Source organism: Rana temporaria, chromosome 2 (genome assembly GCF_905171775.1).
Source record: "Rana temporaria chromosome 2, aRanTem1.1, whole genome shotgun sequence".
Classification (NCBI taxonomy): Eukaryota; Metazoa; Chordata; class Amphibia; order Anura; family Ranidae; genus Rana; species Rana temporaria.
This window is the reverse complement of record NC_053490.1, coordinates 61,040,868-61,066,759: the sequence shown is the minus strand read 5'-3', so window position 1 is coordinate 61,066,759 and position 25,892 is coordinate 61,040,868. Positions and strand designations below refer to the sequence as shown.

General features: G+C 46.1%; 1 protein-coding gene across 3 annotated transcripts in view; it reads left to right on the top strand.

The window, feature by feature from the left end:
* The window catches only part of ALKBH8 (alkB homolog 8, tRNA methyltransferase), an 84,006-nt gene that overhangs the window by 5,225 nt on the left and 52,889 nt on the right, over positions 1-25,892 (top strand). For 2 of the 3 annotated variants that reach the window (XM_040340247.1, XM_040340245.1), the window contains exons 2-6: positions 2,446-2,595; positions 4,257-4,497; positions 6,818-6,940; positions 16,155-16,253; positions 25,054-25,158. In XM_040340247.1, coding sequence (XP_040196181.1) covers positions 2,446-2,595; positions 4,257-4,497; positions 6,818-6,940; positions 16,155-16,253; positions 25,054-25,158 — 718 coding nt within the window. The remainder of the gene's footprint in view (positions 1-2,445; positions 2,596-4,256; positions 4,498-6,817; positions 6,941-16,154; positions 16,254-25,053; positions 25,159-25,892) is intronic. The other variant, XM_040340246.1, reaches the window with a different exon arrangement.

Below are 25,892 nucleotides of genomic sequence, written 5' to 3'. Positions count from 1 at the left end.
CTCTGTCACATGACCCTGATCTCCGCTTCGAGTACACGGAGCCGAGATCAGTGTCATTGTCACTAGTCAGAGTGGGGAGATGCTTGTTTACAAAAGTATCTCCCCGCTCTATACCTCCGTGAGACGATCGCAGGGATCCCCGCAGTGATCAAGTCCGCAGGACCCACGGTCCGACTCACGGGGATGGTGGCAGGGTCGTGAGCGCGCCGGCGCACGACCACAGGGCAGGCATTTAAAGGGGATGTACAGGTAAGTTGATATGCCTGTCCCTGCCATTCTGCCGACATATACATACAGGGGATGGTCCTTAAGTGGTTAATCATTTTTTATTTATTTTTTACCCAACACTCTTTAAAATTGTACATGATACCTAGAAAATTGACACTTCATGTCTCCCGGGTGCAGAAATACACCCACCATCTACACCCCATGCCTGGAGGTGCCTGTCTACACGAGGTCTGCACATGGGTACAGAGTTCAACCACAAGATGAATTATGAAATAAAAATACTGCGCTGTCTCTTCTCCCCCCCCCCCCCCCCCCCCAATACTGCGCTGTCTCTTCTCCCCCAATACTGCGTAGGCAAGGCCGTTTTAATGATCGGGTTGAAAAAAACGTAGTTTTTTCTAGAGCCCGAAAAACATAATTTTTTAGAACCCGAAAAATGATCGTGTGTACGCGGCATTGGACCCTGTTAATGGCTGGAAAATCCAACCAACGTTCTTAGGTGTTTAAAGTGCCCTTATAATTTAAAGGCATGATTGCCCAGGGAAAGACTCTTCGATGAGCTTAGCATCTGATTATTTTGCTTAATAATGCCCTGGTAAGTGGTAGGAAACATTCAGGCTGGGTTCACTCTGATGCCAGATGCGTCAGGGGTGTGGTGCATCCCTGTTCTCCGTTTCCGAGACAAATCAGGGCCCAATTGTTGTCCTGAATTCGGCCCTAAAACGGAGTTAGACGCACAGGACTCCTGTGCAAGCCGCTCCACAGCCGCCCCGGAGATGTATGAACCAGCTCCATAGAGAGCCTGGCACACTCTCCTGTCATGCGAATTGGATGCTGGGAAACCCACATCCAATTGGCACTAGTGTGAACCCAGCCTGAATGCAGCTGGGGTAATAAGAGATCTTTACAAACTGAAGTGTTGATTTCTTAAAGCGGATCTCCACTCTAAAGTGAAGTCGCGCTGATCGGCACCCTCCCCCCTCCGGTGTCACATTTGACACCTTTCAGGGGGGAGGGGGGTGCAGATACCTGTCTACAGACAGGTATCTGCACCCACTTCCGGCCCTACGATACGGGCAAAAGACGGGTTTTTTTCTTGCTTCCCGTCCGTCCACCGTTGTATGCTGGGAACACTCGACTCCCAGCACACAGCGGGAGCCAATCGGAGGGCGCAGCGCGACTCGCGCATGCGCCGTAGGGACCCGAGCAGTGAAGCCGGAGCGCTTCACTTCCTGATTCCCTCACCGTGGATGGAGGGGGGAGCAGCAGGGTGACGAGCGATCGCTCGTCATCTGCTGTGGACGGCGCTGGACTCCAGGACAGGTAAGTGTCCTTATATTAAAAGTCAGCAGCTGCAGTATTTGTAGCTGCTGGCTTTTAATATTTTTTTTTAGTGGCACATACGCTTTAACAGATTTCAGAGCAAGATGTTTAGCCGAGCGCAATGCTGGAAATATTGACATTCTTCTTTTACAGCCAAATCTTTTGTGCAATTAAATTTTGGGGTCACTTTCACGTTATTGATTTTCAGAGAGCGTGTTGTGCAGTAAAGTGCTGATATTCACATTGATGCTACTTTGAAATCGCGCTACTTCTCTTGAAGTAGCGCGATTTCAAAGTAGCAAGGTCAGCGCGATTTCAGGTGCTACTTAATAGACATTTGTGTGGCTTCATGCACAGATGTCTATTGAAGTCGCATTTGAAATCGGCAAAAGTAGGGCAGGAACTATTTTTGCAAATCGTTGCGGCGCCACAAAATCGATGTCGTACTGATTGGAACAGTACCATTGCCTCCAATAGGCTGCGACTTGTCATGCAATTTGATCTCTCAAATCACATGACAAATCGCTCCAATGTGAACCTAGGCTTACATCTAACTCCATGAAGTTTGCTCGGCGGCCTCCCACTTTGCACTGCTGCCGTACTGACTGCAATGGGTCATCCTGCAACACCCAGACAAGCAAGCAAAAGCAAAATATACGCAATAGAATTCTACTAAAAGCTCAGCAGTGATCTGGATTATAATAACAGTTTCCCACATACTGAGGATACATTCAGTAAGGTGTTGCAAACTGTGGCAACCTAGTCAGCCAATTAGCTTTCAGCGTATAGAATTAACAGTCTTCTGATTGGTTGTTGTGGGTTTTCCATAATCAAGTCTGAACTCTCTAGTGATTTCCCTGTTTTGATTACATATCTTTATTTTCTCTTTTTCAGTCTTCACCATCAGAACAAAGATTGGAGCACATGAATAACACAAAACCAAAACACAGCAAAGAGGAGAAGAAGCAACATAGAAAACAAGCAAAGGCCAAGAATATTCTTCTGAAACATGAAGGCATAGAGACAGTCTCCCATCCTTCAAAGGTATTCGACAAATAAACCGGCCACCACCTTCATGCCTGGGAGGGAGTAGCACTCTGTAGTGTTCTATGCCGTCTAATGATCATCGTGTCTTTGTACAAAGTGACATCTAAAAGTAGTATGATTTATAGTAATATTAGAAATTAAAGTGGTATTTCTTTCTAATAAAAAGAAATACCACTTTAATTTCTGATATTACTATAAATCATACTACTTTAAGATGTCACTTTGTACCAAAAAAAATACCACTTTAAAGTGCTATTTAACATTATAAGCAAACATTATATTGCAGCTTACCAATTCTTGGATGCATTCGTTTTTCTCCCCCCGACTGTCTTTCCTTTATTTTTTGCCAATTGATCCAGCCGGTAAATCTGTTTTTCAACAGTACAAGCTGTTTTGCAGATGTAGTGGTTAAAGGGATGAGACAAATCATTTATCACTGACAGGGATGCTTACAATGGTCAGCTTGTATGTACTTATGTAAAACCTGTAAAAAAAACTGCTTGTGTAACTGCAGTGTGAGTGGGAGTTGGGGTTCAATTTGTTAGTGTATCTAAATCTGCTAGTACATCTAAAACTGCCCTCCCCCAGGCTCACAATTCTGCTGTCCAAAGTTGACCCCTCTGCTCCCTCATTTAGAGTGGGGGCACTCTAATACAAGAAGTGTTTTTTTTTTTTTTCTGATCATTAGGTAAAAACAGTGAAAAAGCCTAAAAAAAATAATGCAGCCACCACGTCTGATTGGTAAGCTGCAATATTTTAAAACTTTGTATTATTTTTGATGAAATAGAGAGGATTAAAACTGATCCTTTCTTTGCAGCTCATTTTGCACAAAGTGGCCCGATCCTCCTGTTCTGGGGTCCCTCGGTGGCTCTCTTGCGGATCCTCCCCGCATTAAATGAACCCCCTCTGGGAAGCTCTCTTCCGAGGGGGTTACCTTGCGGGCACGCACCCATAGAGGCTGAGTGTATGACTTGGTCCCGCCCCCTGCCTGCGTCATTGGATATGATTGACAGCAGCAGGAGCCAATGGCAGCGCTGCACGGCATAGGATGCATTAAGGTGAAAAAACACGAACCTTTACAACCCCTTTAAGTGGAAAGATTTTCAAGTCTGTTTTGGGGGCAATAAAGTTAATAAAAGAAAAGGAAACAATGTGATCTGCCAAGCTCAGCGCTTTATCACTGTGCTGAGATCAGTTGGACCACACTACACAGCAGCTATGCCTCCCGCTGCTGACAATCAAATCCAGTGACGCGGGGCCAAGTCCCGCTGTCTGTGTAAATGGATGCAGCAGAGGGACTGAGCCCACACAGGTGCCCCCAGGGAAAGCGGCTTTCCCTGGGGGCACCCGATGAAGAGGAGGGGCCAGGAGTGCCAGCGGGGCACCCTAGAAGAGGATCGGGGCTGCTCTGTGCAAAACAATTGCACAAAGCAGGTAAGTATAAGCATGTTTGTTATTTTTATGAAGAAAAACCCATTAAACCTTTCACATGGACACAGACAAAACACACAGTGATTTTTCAGAATAACAAAAGGTAGGATTCGGCAACAAAGTTTGTTAAAGTTCCTGCAATGTACACAGATCACACAGAATGTTACAGAAAATGTTGGAAGTTATTCTTTTCAATGAACTCCATAATTTCTTCTCCTTTATTGTAGAGTCTAGTCGTGGCCAATGGCGGTCTGGGAAATGGAGTGAGCAGACAGCAGCTAGTGGACGTCCTGCAGAGATGTGGATTTGTAGAATCTCTAATAATGCCTCCAAACAAGCCCTATTCATTTGTCACATATTCATCCACCGAAGAGGCCATAAATGCTTATACAACACTCAGTGGTCAAGAGCTCCCATCTAGTGACTGGGAACATAAAATCACTCTGTACTTGAGCTTTGTTGATAAAGGTATTACTTTCCTCCAGTTATCTCCTTCTTCTCTTAAGTGGCGTCTCTGTTAGATTGGACTGCTTTCATTGAACGGCGCGCTGTGCGGAGTTAGATGATAACTCATGCTGGGATCTTTTCTTTCATTCTGTAATTTAGGACAGAACAGCAAGCTATTTAGGACTAGTGCAGCAGAATTACAGGACCTAAGAGCACAGCTATTGATTCTGTTTATAAGTGGTTTCAAGAATTCACTTTACACCTAAACAGACAGCATGCATTTTTTTCCTTTTTTTTTTTTTTTCTTTATTTTTTGTCCTTCATAGAAGAGAAAACATCAATACAAAATCATTTATGCCTTGCTTCACAGCAAAGTTCACTATGTGCCAGTGAAGCATGCAAGGTGTGTTATTGTTACAGTATACGCTCTAATATTTTTCTATCTTCTAGCATTAAAGCAGATCTTCGCCCTCCTGGTAATCTTACGTTCTATCCCTCCCTCTCTCCCGAAACAGAGTTGGGTTTTTATTTATTTCATTTTTTTACCTTTTTTGGGGGGCAAAAGTTCAGGCCACCCCCTGTGCACATCATACGCCTAGGCCAGTGGTCTTCAAACTGCAGCCCAGGGGCCAGATGTGCCTTTTTTTTGCTTTTATCTGGTTCTTGGGGCCTTAATTCATCCCACTGACACCAATGAATGGGTACAATTCCTCCCACTAATACCTATAATACGGCACAACTTCTCCCAATGATGGGGCACTATTCCCTCCAATGACACCAAGAATGGGGCCCAATGTATGGGGCCCAATTCGTCCCATTGACACCAAGGATGAGGCACATTTACTCCCACTGAAATAAACAATGAGGCATTATTTTTTCCCCCACTGATGCTGAGACATTTTCCCCTCCCAATGACCACAGTCCTGCCCCCCTAAAGTCAAAAGTACAATAAACTGGCCCTTTGTTTAGAAAGTTTGGACACTCCTGGCCTAGGCGAATGACGTACACTGGGCTTCCTTTGCCTCTTGGGATGTGCCTGTTATATATCATGTTATATATCCCAGGAGGCATTGTCTCTCCATTCAGTAAAGGAAAAGGGGGCGGGTCTAGCAGTGCTCCATCGGTAGGCCAGCCGTCTGAACAACGGAAAAGCCTGTGCCTGCTGATGACGTCACAGAAAAACATGGCGCGGGACTGAGTGACAAAATAGAAAAAGATCTTAGCAGGACAACGCTGCATCCGCTGGGTTAGTTTCTGAATTGTGCAGAAGACAACCCCCAGTAAGCAGGGGTTAAAAAAAAAATGGAGGATGTAAAAACATAGTTTTTAGGTGGAGGCGCGATAGTTTTTTTTTTCTGAAGAGATGAGTTTTCAGTGATCAACTAAAGGTGGACAGAGTAAGAGATAGCCGGACAGGTTGGGAAAGAGCATTCCAAAGGGTTGGGAGAGGTTTAGAGGAGTCCTGGATATGAGCATGGGAGATGGAGAGGGAGCAGGAGGTCTTGGGAGGAGTGGAGAGGACATTTTGGGAGATATTTTGAGACAAGATTTGTGATGTAACTGGGAGCAGAGTTGTGAATACTTTGCATGATGTTAGTATTTTCAGTTTTACTAGTTTGGCAGTTGGAAGCTAATGGAGGGATCGGCAGTGTGGGGTGGAGGAGACGGAGTGGTCAGTGAGATAAATTAGTCTGGCAGTATTGCATTCATGATAGACCGAAGTGGCACTACCTATGCAGAGGTAGGTCACTGAGGGTGGAGCTGCAATAGTCAAAGCGAGATATAACCAGGGAGTGAATGAGTAGCTTGGTGGTTTCATTAGTTTGGGAGGGATTGTTTTTTTTAAGAAATGTTATGGAGGTGACGTCTACAAGATTTGGACTGCGATTTGGATTTGGGGCAAAGGAAAAAGGGATCAGGGAAGCAAACATTTGTTTTTGCTTCCCAGATTCATTTCTCCCACACCAACACAAGAAGCCCATGTGCATTACCAAGGCCTTACTTTTGACTGCACCATAAATGTATATTTTGTTTTTTACTGCAATTGAAGATAGAAGAGTGATCACTTGTATCTACTAATTATAACACCTCATATTATACATTTTCACGTTGTCTAACTGTCCTGCAATGATGTGAGTTTACCCCACACTGACTTTATATGTTCTCCAGAAGTACAGTATTTACACATTTGGCCTACATCTTGGTTGCTCTCTGTATTCACTATTAGTAAAAATACAGGTTGCGTGCAAATGAAAGACATGGTGTGCTACCTCAATCTAAAAATTGGTACACTTTAAAATAAGATTTACCAAAAACATGGTGCTTTCACTTTAATTTGCAGTTGATGTACAAGCGATGTCCCCTCTCCCCTTACCTCCTGGCTTGATCATTGTAGAAGATTTTGTCTCTCCTGAAGAAGAATTGGCATTGCTGGCAAGCATTCTCTGGGAGACGGATAACTGCAGTAAGTATGCACTTTATAAAATCTACACGCAAAGCTAGAGCATACAGTACATATATTAACAGGGAAGATGAATTTTGGATAAAAAAAACACATTGATGATATATACATAAAGTAAAATATCTAAAGGTACCCAAACACTATATATATTTAGTGTGTGTGTGTGTGTGAGAGAGAGAGAGAGAGAGAGAGATATATTTATATAATAAAAGTGTATTTGTACATTTTTCTGGAAAGAGCTTCAGGTTTCCATTCAGACTGGAAAACGTCAATAGTTTGGGACCAAAATTAAACTATTTCATCTCAACAAAGACTCATGCTGCTTGGTTAAAACTAAATGTTTTTTCCTGTTAACATGCATGGCTTTAACCACTTGACCTCCAGAAGATTTACCCCTCCTCATGACCAGGCCATTTTTTGCGATACGGCACTGTGTTACTTTAACTGATAATGTGCAGTCATGCAACACTGTATCCAAATAAAATGTATGTTTTTTTTTTTCCCCCCGCAAGTGTTTTTTCTTTTGGTGGTAATATGTTTTACTTTCTGCTATAAAACATATGCAATACTTTTATTTATTTTTAATTTTTTTCAAATATTTGTTTTATTTTCAATAATTAGGCAGTTACAAGTTAAACCAATAGTGATAATAACACTTTAGTATACCAATAACAGATACAACAAACCAGTACGTACCCAAAAAACAAAGAACCTATAGTATAACATTCAATATTTCAACTATAACTTATCCACAATATTCCTTCCCTCCTGTTCTCCTACAGTCGGGAATTACCTTGGCCCTGCTGCCCTTTTGAAACAAGAATCTCCTACCTAGTATAGCCAAAAAAAACACACCCCCCCCCCCCCCTACATTTTTTTTTTTTTTAAAGAAATCGAATTTCTTCAAACATTTAGGCCTGTATGTATTCTGCTACAAAAAATCTTAATAAGCGTATATATTGATTGGTTTTACAAAAGTTTAGGTGTCTACAAACTGTGGGATATATACTTGAATTTTTATTTATTTATTTTATACTAGTAACGTTGGCGATCAGCGACTTATAGCGGGACAGTGATATTGTGGCAGACAATCAGACACTTTTGCGGGAACCAGTGTCATTAATACAGTGATTGGTGTTAAAAATATGTTACTGTACTAATGACACTGGCTATGGGGGGGGGGGGTTCAACAACAGGGGTGATCAAAGGGTTAACTGCGTACCTAGCCAGTGTTTGTGTACTGTGTTAGGTGCTTTTACTAAGAGAAGTGATAGATTTCTTTATCGTTACATCACGGGACACAGAGCGGCATTCATTACTATATGGGTTATATGGAGTACCTTCAGGTGTAGACACTGGCAATCTCAAACAGGAAGTGCCCCTCCCTATATAACCCCCTCCCATAGGAGGAGTACCTCAGTTTTTTACGCCAGTGTCTTAGGTGTTAGTCATGGTTTAGCTTGCCTCCGCATCCTTGGGATTAGGTGAGCTAACCGGTTCTGTCCAAAAAAGCCTCAGCGCTAAAGTGGTCAGTAACCGGACCCCAAACCCTTGGGGTATAGCCCATAATGCTTTTCTTTTTAGAGAGCTGGACCCTGGGCCCAGAACTTAGAAATCCTTTGGGTGCCTAATGTTTTCTGTTGCCAGGGTGCTATATGGGCCCAGGACAGTGGATCCTTCATAGGAACCCAGGGCCTGAAGGTCTAGACATCCCCACCGAGATGGGGGAAGATTGGGCCTCTTGCTTGGCAAAGTCCTGCGGCATGGAGCAGGTAAGTGAGGGGAAAACTTGCGGAACTTGGTTCTTAGCAGGTTTTTTCTGGGGGGTCACAGGGGACATGCCTAAAGTTATGCACTGCATCTGGCAAACTAGTCACATATCATAAAGATAGGATGGCTCTATATGTATTATTCCCCATAAGATGTGACCTCCCTTGTAGTGTTGGAAAAGCATTGAGTGGGGCCTGTGTATAAAGTGTATGTGTGTGTCAGAGAGCTGTGCTTACCTGCAAGCCTCCAGGCGATGCTCCATTCAGTCTTCCTCCTCAGAGCCTGCAAAGCAGGCAAAACGCTGACCTCCTCGTGTGTTCCAGGCTGCAGGCTGCAGTTTGCTGGAGCAGAGAGGTCCCTTCCTCCCAACCCCCCCCCCCCCTGTCGGCGGGCGCGCGCGCGGCGCGCGTTCACGTATTATAGGCGCAATTGGCGCCGTTTAGCTGGGGGGGAAGGGCGGGTCAGTGGCTTAAGGAAGGGGCGGCCCTTCCTTATGTGTTCCAGACAGCTCATTCATTACTTTGGAACTGGGGAGGAAAGACCAGAGCGGCAGCACGGGGCGCCGAGGACACACAGTGGCCAGAAAGAATATTACAGTCTTCAGAAGACTGTCTTCAAGCCTAGGAATAGGCTGTTTCTTTTCCATCTCATAGTTTTTCTTGCAATACTACTCAGGGGGACAGAATGTTTTTTCTTTCCTAGATTTGAAAAAAAAAAAAAAAAAAAAAGAAGAAAGTGTCATCTAGGGGAGAGGAAGCATTTTTTATCCCCCAAACAGGTGTTTGGGCATTTAACTATTTATAGTCCCAGGTACCAATAAGCTAGCAGGTGTACCTCGGTATTGTACCATGGCATCCGGGTCAGAGGGTACAAGAGGTGGGGATTCCCCCAGAGAGTCTGAGGTCTCGGACAAAGCTATGCCGCTGCTCTCCCCAAAGGGAGCCTTGGGGCCATCGGGATCTGGGGCTGGAGCTGACGCGGGTCAGTCCAACCCTAAGATGGTCACGGAGGAGGTATTACTCACCTCTTTAAAAGAGATGCAGAAAAGCATGGGTAAAATGATAGCCGCAGCTATGTGGGGCAGTAAGCGGAATAGATCTCCGTCGCCCGAGCGCGGACCCTCAGAAGAGGAGGTCCTTTCCTCAGGGGAATTGGACGACCTCTTGGACAAGGACCAAGTAGGTTCAGGGATCGAAGATCCGGATACAGAGGAGTCTGGGGCAGTCTCCCTGAGGGAGAGCTGGTGGATTCAAGGATTGTCGGACTTGGTCCATAAGGCATTCAACTTGCCAGTACCAGATCTCCAGGTATCGACGGTTTCAGCTTTGGGATCACTGAGGGCGCCTCAAAGCAATGCTGTGTTTCCGATCCATCCTCTATTAGAGGGAGTTTTATTCCAAGATTGGAACAAGCCAGATAAGATCTTCTTACCACCTAAAAGATTCTCTGTCCTATATCCTATGGAAGATAAATTTTCCAAAAAATGGGCTACTCCTGCAGTGGACGCAGCCATCTCATGTGTTAACAAATCGTTAACATGCCCTGTAGAAAACATACAGGTGTTCAAGGATCCAGTTGATAAGCGCTTGGAAGCACTACTTAAGAACTCCTTCACTACTGCAGGGGCAGTAGTACAGCCAGCTGTGGCTGCGATTGGGGTCGCTCAAGCATTATCGGATCAATTTAAGCAGATGCTTAAACTTATTCCTGCCCAGCAGGCAGAAGAATTTTCGGATGTCCCTAAGGCCATATGTTTTACGGTAGACGCAATCAAGGATTCTATCCAGCAAGCGTCACGTTTATCGTTATCCCTTATCCATATGAGAAGACTCTAAGGCCCCATACTCACGAGCAAACATGTCTGCTGAAACCGGCCCGCAGGCCAGTTTCAGCAGACATGTTTGGTCGTGTGTGGGCGCGAGCGGGCCGAATTCCAGCAAACATTTGCCCGCCGGGCCTTTTCCCAGCAGACAAATATTCCTGGACTTGTTTTAAAACAGTCCGCTGGAATTCTGCCCGCTCGGACATGTACGGTCGTCAGTACAGACCTACCGTACATGTCCAGGCGCCCGCCGTCCCTCGCATGCGTCGAATGACTTCGACGCATGCGTGGAAGCATTTTAAAGGCGGGCCGCCCACGTCGCCGCGTCATTGTCGCGGCGACACCGCGTCATCGACGCGGCGACACCGCGGACACGCCCCGCGTATTGTTTACGCGCGGACTTCTGTACGATGGTGTGTACAACCATCGTACAGAAGCCCTCTGGCAGACATGTATGGTGAAAACGGTCCGACGGACCGCTTTCACCATACATGTTTGCTCGTGAGTACCCGGCCTTATGGTTAAAAAGCTGGGAGGCTGAGCCCCCATGCAAGAAGCTCCTGGCAGGGTTCCCCTTCCATGGAGGACGACTCTTCGGAGATGACCTAGATAAATACATTAAGACCATTTCAAACGGCAAGAGTACTCTCTTGCCAACTAAGAAGAAGGTTCAGGGGCCTGCGTTTAAGCGACAGTATTCCCCTGGGCAGGGGCCCTCTAATGCCAAGCAGTATCGATGGCCTCCTGCAAAAGCAAACTTCGGCTTCAACAGCAAATCACAAGGACAGGCTGTTAGAGGCAAAAGGCAGTGGTTTCGCAAACCAGCAAAGCCAGCCCCCAAGCCAACCTTATGAAGGGGCGCCCCCACCCACGAAGGTGGGGGGAAGGCTGCGACTCTTTTCAGAGATTTGGGAAGCCAGCATTCCCGACGAGTGGGTACGGTCTTCCGTGGCCACAGGCTACAAATTAGATTTCCTAGGGTTTCCTCCTCCTCATTTCCAGGAGTCGAGGATTCCAAACGATCCGGAAAAGGGAGCCGCATTAAGATCGGCATTAGATCATCTACTTTCCCAGGAAGTAATAGTAGAGGTACCAGTCCTGGAACAGGGGCTAGATTTCTACTCCAACCTATTCATCATCCCAAAGTCCAATGGAGATGTCAGGCCAATTTTGGACCTAAAGATGGTAAATGCATACCTAAGGGTCCGCTCATTTCGGATGGAATCCGTGCGGTCAGCAGCTGCCACACTCCAAAAGGACGACTTCATGGCGTCCATAGACATAAAGGATGCCTACCTTCATGTTCCAATTTATCAGCCACACCAAAGATACCTACGCTTTATGGTGGCTTCGCGTCATTTCCAATTCGTGGCGCTTCCCTTCGGGTTGGCTACGGCCCCCCGGGTGTTCACGAAGGTCCTAGCTCCAATCCTAGCCAAGCTAAGGATCCAAGGGGTCACGATCCTAGCATACCTGGACGACCTCCTAGTCATAGACCACTCGTCTCCCGGCTTGGAGCGAGCAGTGGCCCTCACGGTCCAATACCTCGAGAGGTTCGGCTGGGTCCTAAACCGAGAAAAGTCAGCTTTCCAGCCCACAAGGCAGTTGGAATATCTCGGCATGAGATTAGACACAGAACAACAAAGAGTGTCCCTACCTCTGAGGAAGGTAAAAGCCATCAAGGAATTAATCCTACTGGTTCTAAGCAAGAAAGAACCGACTATTCGCCTATGTATGAGGTTACTAGGCAAGATGGTGGCCACATTCGAGGCGGTACCATACGCCCAGAGCCACACTCGCATCCTACAGGCAGCCATCCTGTCAGCATGGAGCAGAAGGCCACAGGCCTTGGATATCCCGTTGCCGCTCTCATCAAGAGTCCGACAAAGTCTGTGTTGGTGGTTAGACCCTCAGAATCTACTGAAGGGGAAGTCTTTCAGCCCAGTGGCTTGGAAGATAGTGACCACAGACGCCAGCCTGACGGGCTGGGGAGCAATTTTGGATGGTTGCACTCGCCAAGGTACTTGGGCAAAGCCAGAGAAGCAGTTGCCCATCAACATCTTGGAGCTCAGAGCTGCTCGACTAGCCCTCAGGGCTTGGACGTCAAAATTGCAGGGGTTCCCGGTGAGAATTCAATCGGACAATGCCACGGCCGTGGCATACATAAATCACCAAGGGGGAACCAGGAGTCAAGCCGCTCAGAGAGAGGTGAGCTTGATTCTCCTATGGGCAGAGGCTCATGTGCCCTGCATATCGGCAATATTCATTCCAGGAGTGGACAACTTTCAGGCGGACTTCTTAAGCCGCCAGACTCTATGGCCGGGGGAATGGTCTCTGCATCCACAAGTCTTTCAAGCACTCTGCCAAAGATGGGGAGTGCCGGACGTGGATATCATGGCATCGAGACTCAACAAGAAGCTAGACAGGTTCATGTCCCGCTCAAGGGATCCGATGGCCTGCGGAACCGATGCGCTGGTTTGCCCTTGGCATCAGTTCAAACTTCTTTATGCGTTTCCCCCGCTCCAGTTACTACCCCGCCTGCTGCGCAGGATCCGGGTGGAGCACATACCAGTTATCCTGGTAGCTCCAGCATGGCCCAGAAGGGCATGGTACTCACTAATCCTAAGGATGGTAGTGGGAGACCCTTGGACTCTGCCTCTAAGGCCAGACCTGCTATCGCAAGGTCCGATCCTCCACCCTGCCTTACGGCATCTAAATTTGACGGCCTGGAAGCTGAATCCTTGATTCTCAGGGGTAGAGGTCTGTCTCAGAAAGTAATCTCTACCCTAATCAGAGCCAGGAAACCGGTCTCTAGGGTGATTTATCACAGGGTCTGGAAGGCCTATGTAGGCTGGTGTGAGTCCAAGCTATGGCTTCCTCGCAAGTTCACCATCGATAGAGTTTTAAGTTTTCTCCAGCTGGGAGTGGATAAGGGATTGGCATTAAGCACAATCAAAGGACAGATTTCTGCCCTGTCAGTGTGGTTTTAGCGGCCGCTGGCCACCCACTCGCTGGTTAAGACCTTCCTTCAAGGGGTCTTACGTATTAAGGAATTGTTTTGGGAACAACTGCGCTAAGGTAGAAAGTTTGGGATTGATAAGCAGCAATTAAATTGTGTGTAAACAATATAAATATTAGAAAAAGAAAGGTTAATTGCGCTAAACCAAAGAAAGAAGGGGACGAACATATGTTAAACAAACATATTGGACATGTGCAAAAGTGCATGTGCTAAAAAATTCCTAGATTAACACTCTGAATTAAACACCAATTAAGAGTCCCATTAGGTCAAGGGGCCACAGCCACCTGGCCCTACTAGACAATAAAGTACTAGCCCAGTGGGTATTGCCACGAAAAGCCTGACAACAATATTGAAAGAATTAAATCAAACAGTAGACCACAAATAAGTGAATAAAGTCCATAAACTTCAATTTGAAAATAAATGTGATGAATCCAAGTGAGATTGGAGACACCCGTGAAAGCTTCAAGAAGTCCTGATTATAGCACCAACGTGAATCCACCACCGATCACACAGCTGCTTACCAGAAGTAAGGGTCCTGCCGGACCACTATCAGCATGTCTTTCCACCGTGGGTATCACATCTGCAGGAAGTTCTCCGCTTGCATTAAGACCATGCCGTGTTAAATGATGAAAAAACACAAAACAGGCTCCACATAGCATAAATCCGGGTAAATTTATTAAAATATAGTAAAAACAAATGTACAACTCACATTTAAGTTGATAAAAACAAGCAGTTGGCCTGTAACGCCGGCCGGACGTATCAGGGACAAGAGCCACTCGTTGGAGAAAATGAAGGGGATGGCGTCCACACGTCACTCACTCCACCCAACTTCCAGTTAAATCCCCGCTTTGTCCGTGGGATTTAAATCTTGTTCTGTCAAGTTTACAGAAACAACCGTTTGAGCCGTTGGCTGAAATTCCTTTGGTTCTACTGACAAGGAAGTTAGTATTTTTGGTTGCCATAGTTTCCGCAAGAAGAGTTTCGGAGCTAGCGGCCTTATCCTGTAAGGAACCATATCTTATTTTTCATAAGGACAGGGTCGTTCTCCGCCCTCATCCTTCCTTCCTACCGAAGGTCATATCCAGTTTTCATTTGAACCAGGATTTGGTATTACCATCCTTCTTCCCTAACCCTACTTCCAGAAAGGAAGGGTTGCTGCATACCTTGGATATTGTCAGGGCCATGAAGGCCTATCTTAAAGCTACAAAGAAGATCCGGAAAACAGATGTGCTGTTCATTCTACCGGATGGGCCCAAGAAGGGGCAGGCAGCTGCAAAGTCCACCATTTCTAGGTGGATTAAGCAATTAATCACTCAGGCCTACGGCTTGAAGGGGTTGCCTCCTCCAGTATCATTAAAGGCTCATTCTACTAGAGCCATGGGCGCCTCCTGGGCAGCACACCACCAGATCTCTATGGCTCAAGTTTGCAAGGCGGCAACCTGGTCTTCTGTCCACACGTTTACAAAATTCTACAAGTTGGACGTAAGAAGGAATACTGATACTGCCTTCGGGCAGGCAGTGCTGCAGGCTGCAGTTTGAGACCCTCGGATTCCGGGGGGCTCCTCTTTTTTGAGTTAAATTTAAAATTTAAAATTATTTTTCTCAACTAAGTTGGATTTATTATGATTTGAGTATATCTCTAAATTAAATCCTTTTGTCTTGGAGATGTTCTCCCTCCCCTCATTGTAAGCATTGCTTTGGGACATCCCATATAGTAATGAATGCCGCTCTGTGTCCCGTGATCTAACGATAAAGAAAAAGAGATTTTTAATACAGCTTACCTGTAAAATCTTTTTCTTGGAGTACATCACGGGACACAGAGCTCCCACCCCTCTTTTGAGGACCATTTTGGGAGGCATACTGCTTGCTACAAAACTGAGGTACTCCTCCTATGGGAGGGGGTTATATAGGGAGGGGCACTTCCTGTTTGAGATTGCCAGTGTCTACACCTGAAGGTACTCCATATAACCCATATAGTAATGAATGCCGCTCTGTGTCCCGTGATGTACTCCAAGAAAAAGATTTTACAGGTAAGCTGTATTAAAAATCTCTTTTTTGTGACCCTGCAAAGGGAAAAAAAACAATCACTTCCCTGTCAATGAAATGCTTCCTTCTTTAGCTAGACAGAGCTTCGTTCTGTGCCTCTGCCCGACAATCGGCAGATGCCGGCGACATCCAGTGCCTGGCACCCGCAGGTCAGCTTCTGATGTGATTTATTCATAGTAGAAGCAGCCAGGCAGCATCATGCGCCCCCTAGGCAGAAGTGCAGAATCGCGTGTGTATATATATATATATATATGTGATTGTGATTCTGGGCAGGAAGGCCGCCCTGTGGCAGTATATCTGCTATAGGGCGGTCCGGAACTGGTTAAACAAGTCATCCCTGACCTCTGTAGCTGCAGGCACTGTGGAAAAGTTCAAGCTTCACAGCATTTAAATCTGTAATAGTGCTTCTCCCAGCACCTCTGCTCCTCCGTCCAGCACTAACTTGACAGCTTTCTAATGTAAACACAGAGCGGGTATCGAGAGATTTGTTGCTTTTTTTTTTTTTTTTTTTAAGGATTTGTTTGGAAGTGCATTACAGAATATATAATTTATAATTGCAGAAAATCAGAAACCGTTAAAACACAGGCAAGTGAAGCATTTTGGGTACGAGTTCCGATATGATAATAACAACATAGACAAGGACAAGCCTTTACCTGGAGGTAAGTCTTAAAGCATGACTTGTATAACTGGCAAGGAGTGAAACCTGCTGAATTAAATGCCCCCAGGATAGAAAGTTACCATAACTAAAAGAAAATTATTTGTGGCTGGAATTTAACATTAAAGGGGTTGTAAAGTCTCAGTGCATTCTATGCATTAAGGTGAAAAACCTTCTTTGCTGCAGCTGCCCCAAAGAAAGGTCAGCCTTATTCTGAGTGGAATGGATTAGGATTCTGATCAATCTGACAGCTATTTGTAGCTGCCTGGGTCCCCATCACTGTTGTGTTAGTCTGGGTTCTCATTAGGAATATACGTATAGAGCACATGAAGACAGGCATTTGTTATCCAACAAAGCCTCTTCTGTCTGATATTGTTGCTTCTAAAAGAACAACTCCACTTACTCTGGGAGGTAAGTCCCACCTTTCTCAGGGAGCCTTATTGGATAGTCAGATAGAAATATGCAGCTTATACTAATTTGGACCCAACAAAAAGTATGCTAGAGTTCATGATCTGTGTGCTTTTTTTATTTATCGTACATCACGGGACACAGAGCCTAGTAATTACTAAGTGGGTTATATTCCACCTGCAGGTGCTGGACACTGGTGTAATCAATTAGACAGGAAGTTTCCTCCCTATATAACCCCTCCCATACTGGGAGCACCTCAGTTTTTTCGCCAGTGTCTAAGGTGTTGGTCACGAGTGAAGATGTTCTCTGAGGAGCTCCACTGGAGGGATCCATGCTGGATTTAAATAACCTCCATAAAAACCAGATCCATCCAAAGTGCCTTGGGCCAAAGTGAATTGTACTTGGGGCCACGTATCCGAAGCACAAGGTTTTTGCCTGTAATGCCTCTCTTCGGAGGGCTGGATCCTGGGTTCCAGTGCTTTGGTCAGACCCAATACCAAAAGTTTTCTGGCAGGGTGCCATATGCAGGTCCAGGGGTGTGGTGATCCTGACCATGGACCCCGATCCCTGAAGGTCTGTTGACTTAGCCCGCAGTGATGGATGAAGATTGGGTCTGTCTGTGCTCAGCAGTATCCTGCAGCGGGGATAAGGTAGGTGAAGACAATCCTAGGTAAATACCTTTAAGGATTGTCTTCCATGAGTAGCTGCATGTCTTATCTGTTTTCCGCCACTAGAGGCAGTAAAGAGACATACCTGGTGTTTCACTTACCATGCTCTCCAGGAACGAAAGCTCAGTGTTAACCGGTCTGTTGAGCGGCTCACTTCCTCCGCTTCAGGCTCTGCCACAGTTGTATGTGGGAGTCCCTCGTAGTCCGGGTCCACGGTGCTCCTTGGGGGATCTCTCTCTTACCCCACCTCCACCATTTCCCTACGTGCGCGAGGGGGACACGCTTTTGTAGGCGGGGGGACGATCTGGTTGCCGCTGGGCAACGCGCTCCCTGGCTCATGGTGCAGACGCTGGGCCGGCCCTTCAAAAAAGCCCAGACGTCAGAGCTCTGTAAAGCCAGAGGGACACAGCAGCTTGGGGCACGTAAGCACCTTGTGTGTGTTGGATACAGACTAACCTAAGACGCCTACTCGGCATCTAGCTGTGCAGATTAGCAGGCAAAGTTTTTTGCTAGAAAGTTCAGCTGTTGATGCACCTGTGTTAAGTTCCTCTGCTTTTAGCTTAGGACTTTCGTCTCCCTGTAGAAAAGGTTCAGGGGTAGGAATATAAAAGGGCACCAGGGTATCGCCACCTGAATCTGGTGGGCCCCTCTAATGCTTGCATGATACCATCCTCCCCTGTAGAGACTTGGGCCAGCCCACAGATTGAGCCATCAGCCCTGTTGGGCATTGCAGCCTCCCTCAACATTGCAGCCACTCTGCATATGTCTGTTTGGATGTTTTTTGCATTGCATTTGTTGGTCTATAAGAGGTTAACTGCTATATTTGCAGCATCCTCACAAGAAGCAGAAACCGGGGTGTGCCCCTTTCCCTGCTCTATAAGTCCTCAAACAAAGGGATTAAAAGACCCGAGGATGAAGGTTCACTGTCAGAGGACAGGGAACAGGTGCAGAGGAGGAGCTATCAGAAGCCTCACAAGTTCTGGAGTTGCAGCTGCAGGCCCGGATTCACAAAGCACTTACGCAGACGTATCTCGAGATACGCCGCGTAAGTGCAAATATGCGCCGTCGTATCTATGCGCCGTGCCCACAATCTAAGATACGCCTAAAAACAGGCTTCATCCGACCGACGTAACTTGTCTAGGCCGGCGTAGAGTGGGCGCATATTTACGCTGGACGAATTTGGGGCTCCGAATTGATTTTCTATTCACATATGCAAATGAGGGAGATACGCCGATTCACGAACGTACGTGCGCCCGACGCAGTGCACGTAAAGTCATACGTCCAGCGTAAAGTTATACCCCATAAAGGAGATGTAACTCCGCAGCATCCATGCAAAGGGCTGCACCAGGGAACACAAGCCAACGTATTTTACGTAGTTTACGTAGTACGTGAATATGACTAGGCGTAGGTTACGTTCACGCCGTAGGCAGTGATCCGGCGTATCTTAGGGAGTAGTTCCGACGTGATTCTGAGCATGCGCACTGGGATGCGTCCACGGGACGGCGTATGCGCCGTTCATTATACGTATCTGTCTGAGACTCAGCCCATCATTGGCATGGGGTCACGCCTCATTTGCATGGCTCACGCCCACTTCCACATATGCCGGCTTACGCCTAGGAAACTCATTGCAGATTTGGCAGCACTGGCTTTGTGAATCCAGTGCTTGCCTCTCTGCGCTGCATCGGCGTAGCGTAAAGGAGATACGCTACGGCGGCATAAATATGCGCCGATGTCTGTGAATCTGGCCTGCAGTCTTTTTCAGAGATTCATACTGCATAGAACTTACCCTCAGCCTAGACGACCAAAGCCTATGTCTCCTAACTGGGGTTTAAAAAAAAATAAAAAATTCCTATAGGTTGCTGGAAAAACCTCCACAGGGTCCTCATCCTGGTGCTGGCTTTAGGCTAACCAAACGCACCACTGTGGAATGCACAGTTGCTGGTGCACATTACTAACGCACAACAGCTACAGCGCATGATTGCGGAAATGCACGTCTGCAGAGGATAACTTCCTCTTTACTAGTCCACATGTGTGCATAAAATACATGAGTTTGGAATGTTCAAAATGCATGTGGGGTAAAAACAAGTAACAGAACATGTTTATTGTTGATCACATAAAGATACATGTTCCTATCTGTATGGGTTAACATGTTTTTTTACATAGTCGCATGAGGATGCTTGGTCTCATTAAAGTGCTTAAGTCGCACAGAGAAGTTTATTTGCACAGAGATGCCTAAAATCACATAAAAATGTTTAATTGCATAAAGATGCTGGATCACACAAGGTTGCCTGATCACACGAGTCCTTGATTACCCAAGGATATTAGGTCACACAAAGAGGCTTGTTTTCATAGAGATGCCTAAAATCGCATAAAGATGCTTGCTTGCATAAAGATGCTGGATCACACAAGGTTGCCTGATCACCCGATCATTTGAATACCTAAGGATATTAGGTCACACAGAGAGGCTTGTTTTCACAGAAATGCCTAAAGTTGCATTAAAATGCTTGATTGCATAAAGATGCTGGATCGCACAGGGGTGCTTGATCACACAAAAGTCCTTGGTCACACAAGGGTACTTGTCCGCACAGTAGTGCTTAAAATGCATGAGATATTTGATCGCATGAAAAATGCTGAATCACATAAGGATGCATGATTGCTTAAAGTTGCATGTTTGCCTAGATTTTGCATGGTTGCTTAATGAGGCATGATAATTTAAGTTTCCTTAAAGTGGAGGTTCACCCTATAAAAAATTTCTAACACTGCATCCAGCACCGTGCTGCATATAAAATGTCACTGACCTTTATTTTTTTCCCCCGTAGATATCGTTTAGCCGTGGAATTCACCGCGGCTTCCGGGTAGGGAATCTTGCGGGAGTGGGCGTTCCTATTGACATGTCAATCAATTGGCATGCTAAACGACGGCGCACACAGCGCGTCACGACTTCCCGAAGGAAGCTCGGGTCGGCTCGGCTCTATTCGGCGCCTGTGCCGGGGGGGTTATTGCTTTTCTCTCAATATAGATGAGAGCAGTTAAAAATCTATCTGGAGGTCTCAGATATAGGAAACTAACATTTTGTTGTGCTGCCAGAAGACCCTAGATATGGGCAGGCAGTGTTCAGATTAGCTAATAAAATGGTTACACTCTCTCTCGTTAGAGTAAGAAAAGTCGAGGCCTATCCGGCTCGGATACGGAAAACTGATGTTGTTGCGCTACCAGGAGGCCCCAGGAAAGGGAAGGCAGCATCTAAATCAACTGTTTTTAATGTTGATTCATCAGGTTATTATTCAGAATGGGGTTTAAAGGGAGGGGTTTCCCCTGTTTCTTTTGGGGTGCACCCTACCAGGATAGTAAGCGCTTTATGCGTGGTGCATTACCAAGCCTTTATGACTCAGATTTGCAAGGTTGCAAATTGGTCGTCTGTGCTTACGTTCACTAATTCCTATCAGGTGAATATAACACGGCAAGAGGATGCCGCTTTTTGGCGCAGTATGCTGCAGGCAGCAGTATAGGTCCTCACGTCTGATGGCGGTCTGTGTTATTTGTGTCTCCCTCCCCTCAGTAAGCATTGCTTTGGGACATCCCACTTAGTAATTACTAGGCTCTGTGTCCCGTAATGTACGATAAAGAGAATAGGATTTTTATAACAGCTTACCTGTAAAATCCTTTTCTTGGAGTACATCACGGGACACGGAGCTCCCGCCCCTCTTGTTTGGGGATATTGGGACACTTATTGCTTTGCTACAAAAACTGAGGTGCTCCCAGTATGGGAGGGGTTATATAGGGAGGGAACTTCCTGTCTAATTGATTACACCAGTGTCCAGCACCTGAAGGTGGAATATAACCCACTTAGTAATTACTAGGCTCAGTGTCCCGTGATGTACTCCAAGAAAAGGATTTTACAGGTAAGCTGTTATAAAAATCCTATTTTTCCTTCTCATCTGCCCTGGATCTGAGAAGTGTTCAGGTCTATTTGACAATGAGGGGGTATTTCAGCACTCGCCTGAACCATGTCTAGTATAAATGGGTCCTAGAGAGCAGCTGCACAGTCTGCATCCAAATATTGTATACCAAGGGTATTGAATTGAAATTTATGGAGGTCCGATTAGGAAAAGTTTCTTGCAGCAGAGGTCCAGATTGCATGTTTATGCGATGACTGAAATTCTTTACATCAAAGCCTACCCCCTATAATATCACAATAGCATTCACAATGACAATTCCTCTGCCTCCCTTAATATCACCCCCACAGCCACGACCTCTGCCCCCCTTTATAGCCATTTCCTCTTTACCCCTTTACATCACACCCCCCCCCCCCCCCACAGCAATTTCTTCTACCCCCCTCAACATCACTCCCCCATTTTTTTCTGCCCCCTCAACATCACTCCTCCCACACAGCCATTTCCCCTGCCGCCCCTCACCCCCTCCCCCAACATCCATGTCTTCTGCCCCTTCACATCACCCCTTTCCCCAGCCATGTCCTCTGCCCTTCTTCACTCTTCTTTTTTTTTTTTTTTTTGCAAATTTCTTTTTATTGGCTATGCATAGAGCAAAAAAAAATTTCACCACACACGGCTGAACACAAAAATAAAAATAACAAATACAGGTGTTCTAATCCCTCTTCACTCTATGCAAGCTTTGCCTTTAGTTATACTTTAACTACTTGCCGACCGCCCACCGTCGTTATACGTCCTCACTTTAGAGATGAATATCTCGGTAACGGCAGCAGCTGCTGCCACAATCGAGATATTCATCTCTTCTGTGGGCGGCCGTGTTAACGATAATGGCGTTCTCCGCGGCGGATTCGCCGCGAGATCGCCGTTATCGGTGGCGGGAGAGGGCCCCCCCCCTCCCGCCGCTCTCCCGCGCCCTCCGCCGCTTACCGTAGCCGTCGGTAGCGGCGGAGGAGATCGCGACCATCCGGCAGCTGAGCGGGGACGAGACTGAAGGAAAAATCTCCTTCGCCCGTCCCCATAGCTCCGCTGGGCGGAAGTGACGTCAAAACGTCAGTCCCGCCCAGCGTCTTAAAGAAACATTTTTTTTTTTTGTCATTTGAAAAAATGACATTTCCAATTTTTTTTTTTTTTTTGCATTTAAGCCCAAATATGAGATCTGAGGTCTTTTTGACCCCAGATCTCATATTTAAGAGGACCTGTCATGCTTTTTTCTATTACAAGGGATGTTTACATTCCTTGTAATAGGAATAAAAGTGATAATTTTTTTTTTTTTTTTTTCAGTGTTAAAAATTCTAAAATAAATAAAAATAAATGCGAAAAGCAAAAAAAAATTTTTTTAAAGCGCCCCGTCCCGACGAGCTCGCGCGTAGAAGCGAACGTATACGCAAGTAGCGCCGACATATGAAAACGGTATTCAAACCACACAAGTGAGGTATCGCCGCGATCGTTAGAGCGAGAGCATTAATTTTAGCCTTAGGCCTACTCTGTAACTCAAAAAATGCAACCTGTAGAATTTTTTAAACGTCGCCTATCAAGATTTTTAAGGGTAAAAGTTTGACGCCATGCCACGAGCGGGCGCAATTTTTAAGCGTGACATGTTGGGTATCATTTTACTCGGCGTAACATTATCTTTCACAATATATAAAAAAATTGGGCCAAATTTATTGTTGTCTTATTTTTTCATTTAAAAAAGTGAATTTTTTCCAAAAAAAGTGCGCTTGTAAGACCGCTGCGCAAATACGGTGTGACAAAAAGTATTGCAATGACTTCCATTTTATTCTCTAGGGTGTTAGAAAAAAATATATATAATGTTTGGGGGTTTTAAGTAATTTTCGAGCAAAAAAAAATGGTTTTGTCTCGTAAACACCGACTCTGAAAAACAGGCCCGGGGCTAAAGTGGTTAACTGGTTACAGACCAGCTGCCGTCTATAGGGGGCACGCACCCGGCGTCCCCGCGGTGATCAGATTAGTTCCAGAATCGATCAGTCTCCAGGCCCAGGCCAATGATTTCTGGGCTGTACCTGGTGATCGGTTCTGGCGAATGGCAGACTGCTATCCTCTGCCTGTGTAGAGGAACTAATGTCACATAACCTCATGGAGCCCTTTTTAGTTCCATTGCGAGAGGACATCTTACTGTGAGTACACAACATTACACTGACACCAGTACACGTAGGCACACTTTTTAGCCCCCGATCACCCCCTGATTGCCCCCCCCACAGTTAACCCCTTCACTCCCTGTCAGTGTCACCAAGTGTAGTTTTCAGATTTTACACTGATCACTGTACTGGTGACACTAAACGGCATTAAGGTAGTTCGTAGTAGGATCAGGTAGGTTTAGGGTATTTTGTGTCACTTGTGACTATAAACAGCATTAGGCAGTTAGCAGTAGTCGCAGATAGGTTTAGGGTACCTGCCATATAGTCCCTAATAAAGGTTTAATCCCTTGATCACCCCCCAGTTAACCCTTTCACTCCCTGTCACTGTGGCATTAGTATAGTGTACAGATATTTTTTCCTGATCACCTTATTAGTGTCACTGGTTAGCTAGTTATCGTCAGTTAGGTGTCAGCGACAGTCCCAGACAGCGTCAGATTTTAACCCTTTGATTTGCCAGTAGTGCTAACACACAAGTACACCCCATACACCTCCCTTACTAGTATAGTGTTCGAACGGATCAATAGCTTTGATCAGATCTATATTAATGTCCCCAGTAGTATAGTGTTCTCAAAAATGTGGCGTTGGCATGATCAGCTCAGACACCTGCGTTTAGCCCCTCAGCCCAGCCCACCGCACCCCACCCCACCCAAGTGCAGTATCAATAGATCACTGTCTACTTACAAAACATCCCTGCTAGCACTAACAGTTAATTTTTTTTTGTAGCGATTCAAGCAGTCACTGACAACCAGTTGCTCTTTTGCCTGTGAGTCGCACTAGCTGTAACTATATAAATTTAGCGGCTAAAATGTCCAAACAGAGGTACACTAGGGAAGAGGCCTACACGTTGCTGTGCATGGTGGATGAGAGCGAAGGGGAAGCCTCACTGTCAGATTCAGGCTCAGTATACAAACCCGTAGAGAGCAGCGGCACCCTGACAGATAGCTCCTGATGATGGCGTAGTGGTCCCTTCTAAGGTCAGGCATACCCGACCATGTTCTTCTGTTGAGGGGCAACAACCGCAGGGTTCTTGTATGGAGCAGAGAGTCAGTACTAGTGCCGCTCAACCTTCTGATGAACTGGCAAGCACCAGCGGCCTAGTACATCCTGGTCGTACATCCAGCACTGCCGTATCATGTGGTGACGTGGCGAGTCCCATAAGTGCAGTTCAAGCTGGTGCGGTGGCAAGCACAAGTAGTGCCCCGCAGCCACCGAGAATTCAAACACATGCCCGTAGAGCCCATAGTGTCCTTCCTGCTGCATATGCTAATCCTATTTGGCAGCCCAACACTTCTGCAGCGCTCGTACTTCCTCCATTCATTGGCCAACCCGGAACTCAAGGTGCAAACAGCGGATTTTAGTACCCTTGACTTTTATGAGCTGCACAGTATGAGTGATATCCTTGTTTGTCAGTCCTGGTAATTTTACAACAGTAAAATCATTTTTTACCAAGCATATTTTAAAAGTACTGACTATCCTTCAATCATACAGATATATTGCAAAAGCATTTATGTTAAATACTTCTCTTTCTGTCTCAGACTGCTGTATGTTTCACTTTTTTTAATTAATAGTCATCCACAATATATCCATAGTGTGTGTAAGAATGTTTGTTTCTGTATTCAAAGGCCTCCCAGAGTCCTGTAACGCTGTACTGGACAAATGCCTCCAACAAGGGCTTATAAAACACAGGCCTGACCAACTAACAGTGAACCAGTATGAGCCAGGACAAGGTGAGCCAGTGGGAATAATTTTCTGATGAAGGCACAAAAGCACCATATCACTATAAGGACCTATAGGAAGGGAGAGGAATGTATATACTGAGGGGGGGGGGGGGTGGTGTCTGCTGATTGGGGGGGGGGTTGCACTGAGGGGAGGGGTGTGTCTATACCAGGGCTTCTCAACTCCGGTCCTCAAGGCGCCCCAACAGGTTATGTTTTCAGGCTTTCCATTATTTTGCACAGGTGATTTGATCAGTTTCACTGCCTTGTAATTACCACAGCTGTTTCATCTGAGGGAAATCCTGAAAACATGACCTGTTGGGGCGCCTTGAGGACTGGAGTTGAGAAACACTGGTCTATACTGATGGGGGGGGGGGGGGGGGGGTCTGCACTGAGGGGAGGGGGTGTCTATACTGATGTGGGTTTGCACTGTGGGGAGGGGGTGTCTATACTAATGGGGGGATTCTATACTGATGGGGGGGGGGGGGGTTTGCTCTAAGAGGGGAAATTCTATACTGATGGGGGGTCTGCACTAAGAGAGGGGATTCTATACTAATGGGGGGTCTGCACTAAGAGGGGGGATTCTATATTGATAGGGGGGGGTCTGCACTAAGAGGGGGGATTCTATACTGATGGGAAGGTCTGCACTAAGAGGGGGGGGTCTACACTAAGAGGGGAATTCTATACTGATGGGTCTGCACTAAGAGGGGGTGATTCTATACTGAGGGGGGTGTCTGTACTAATGG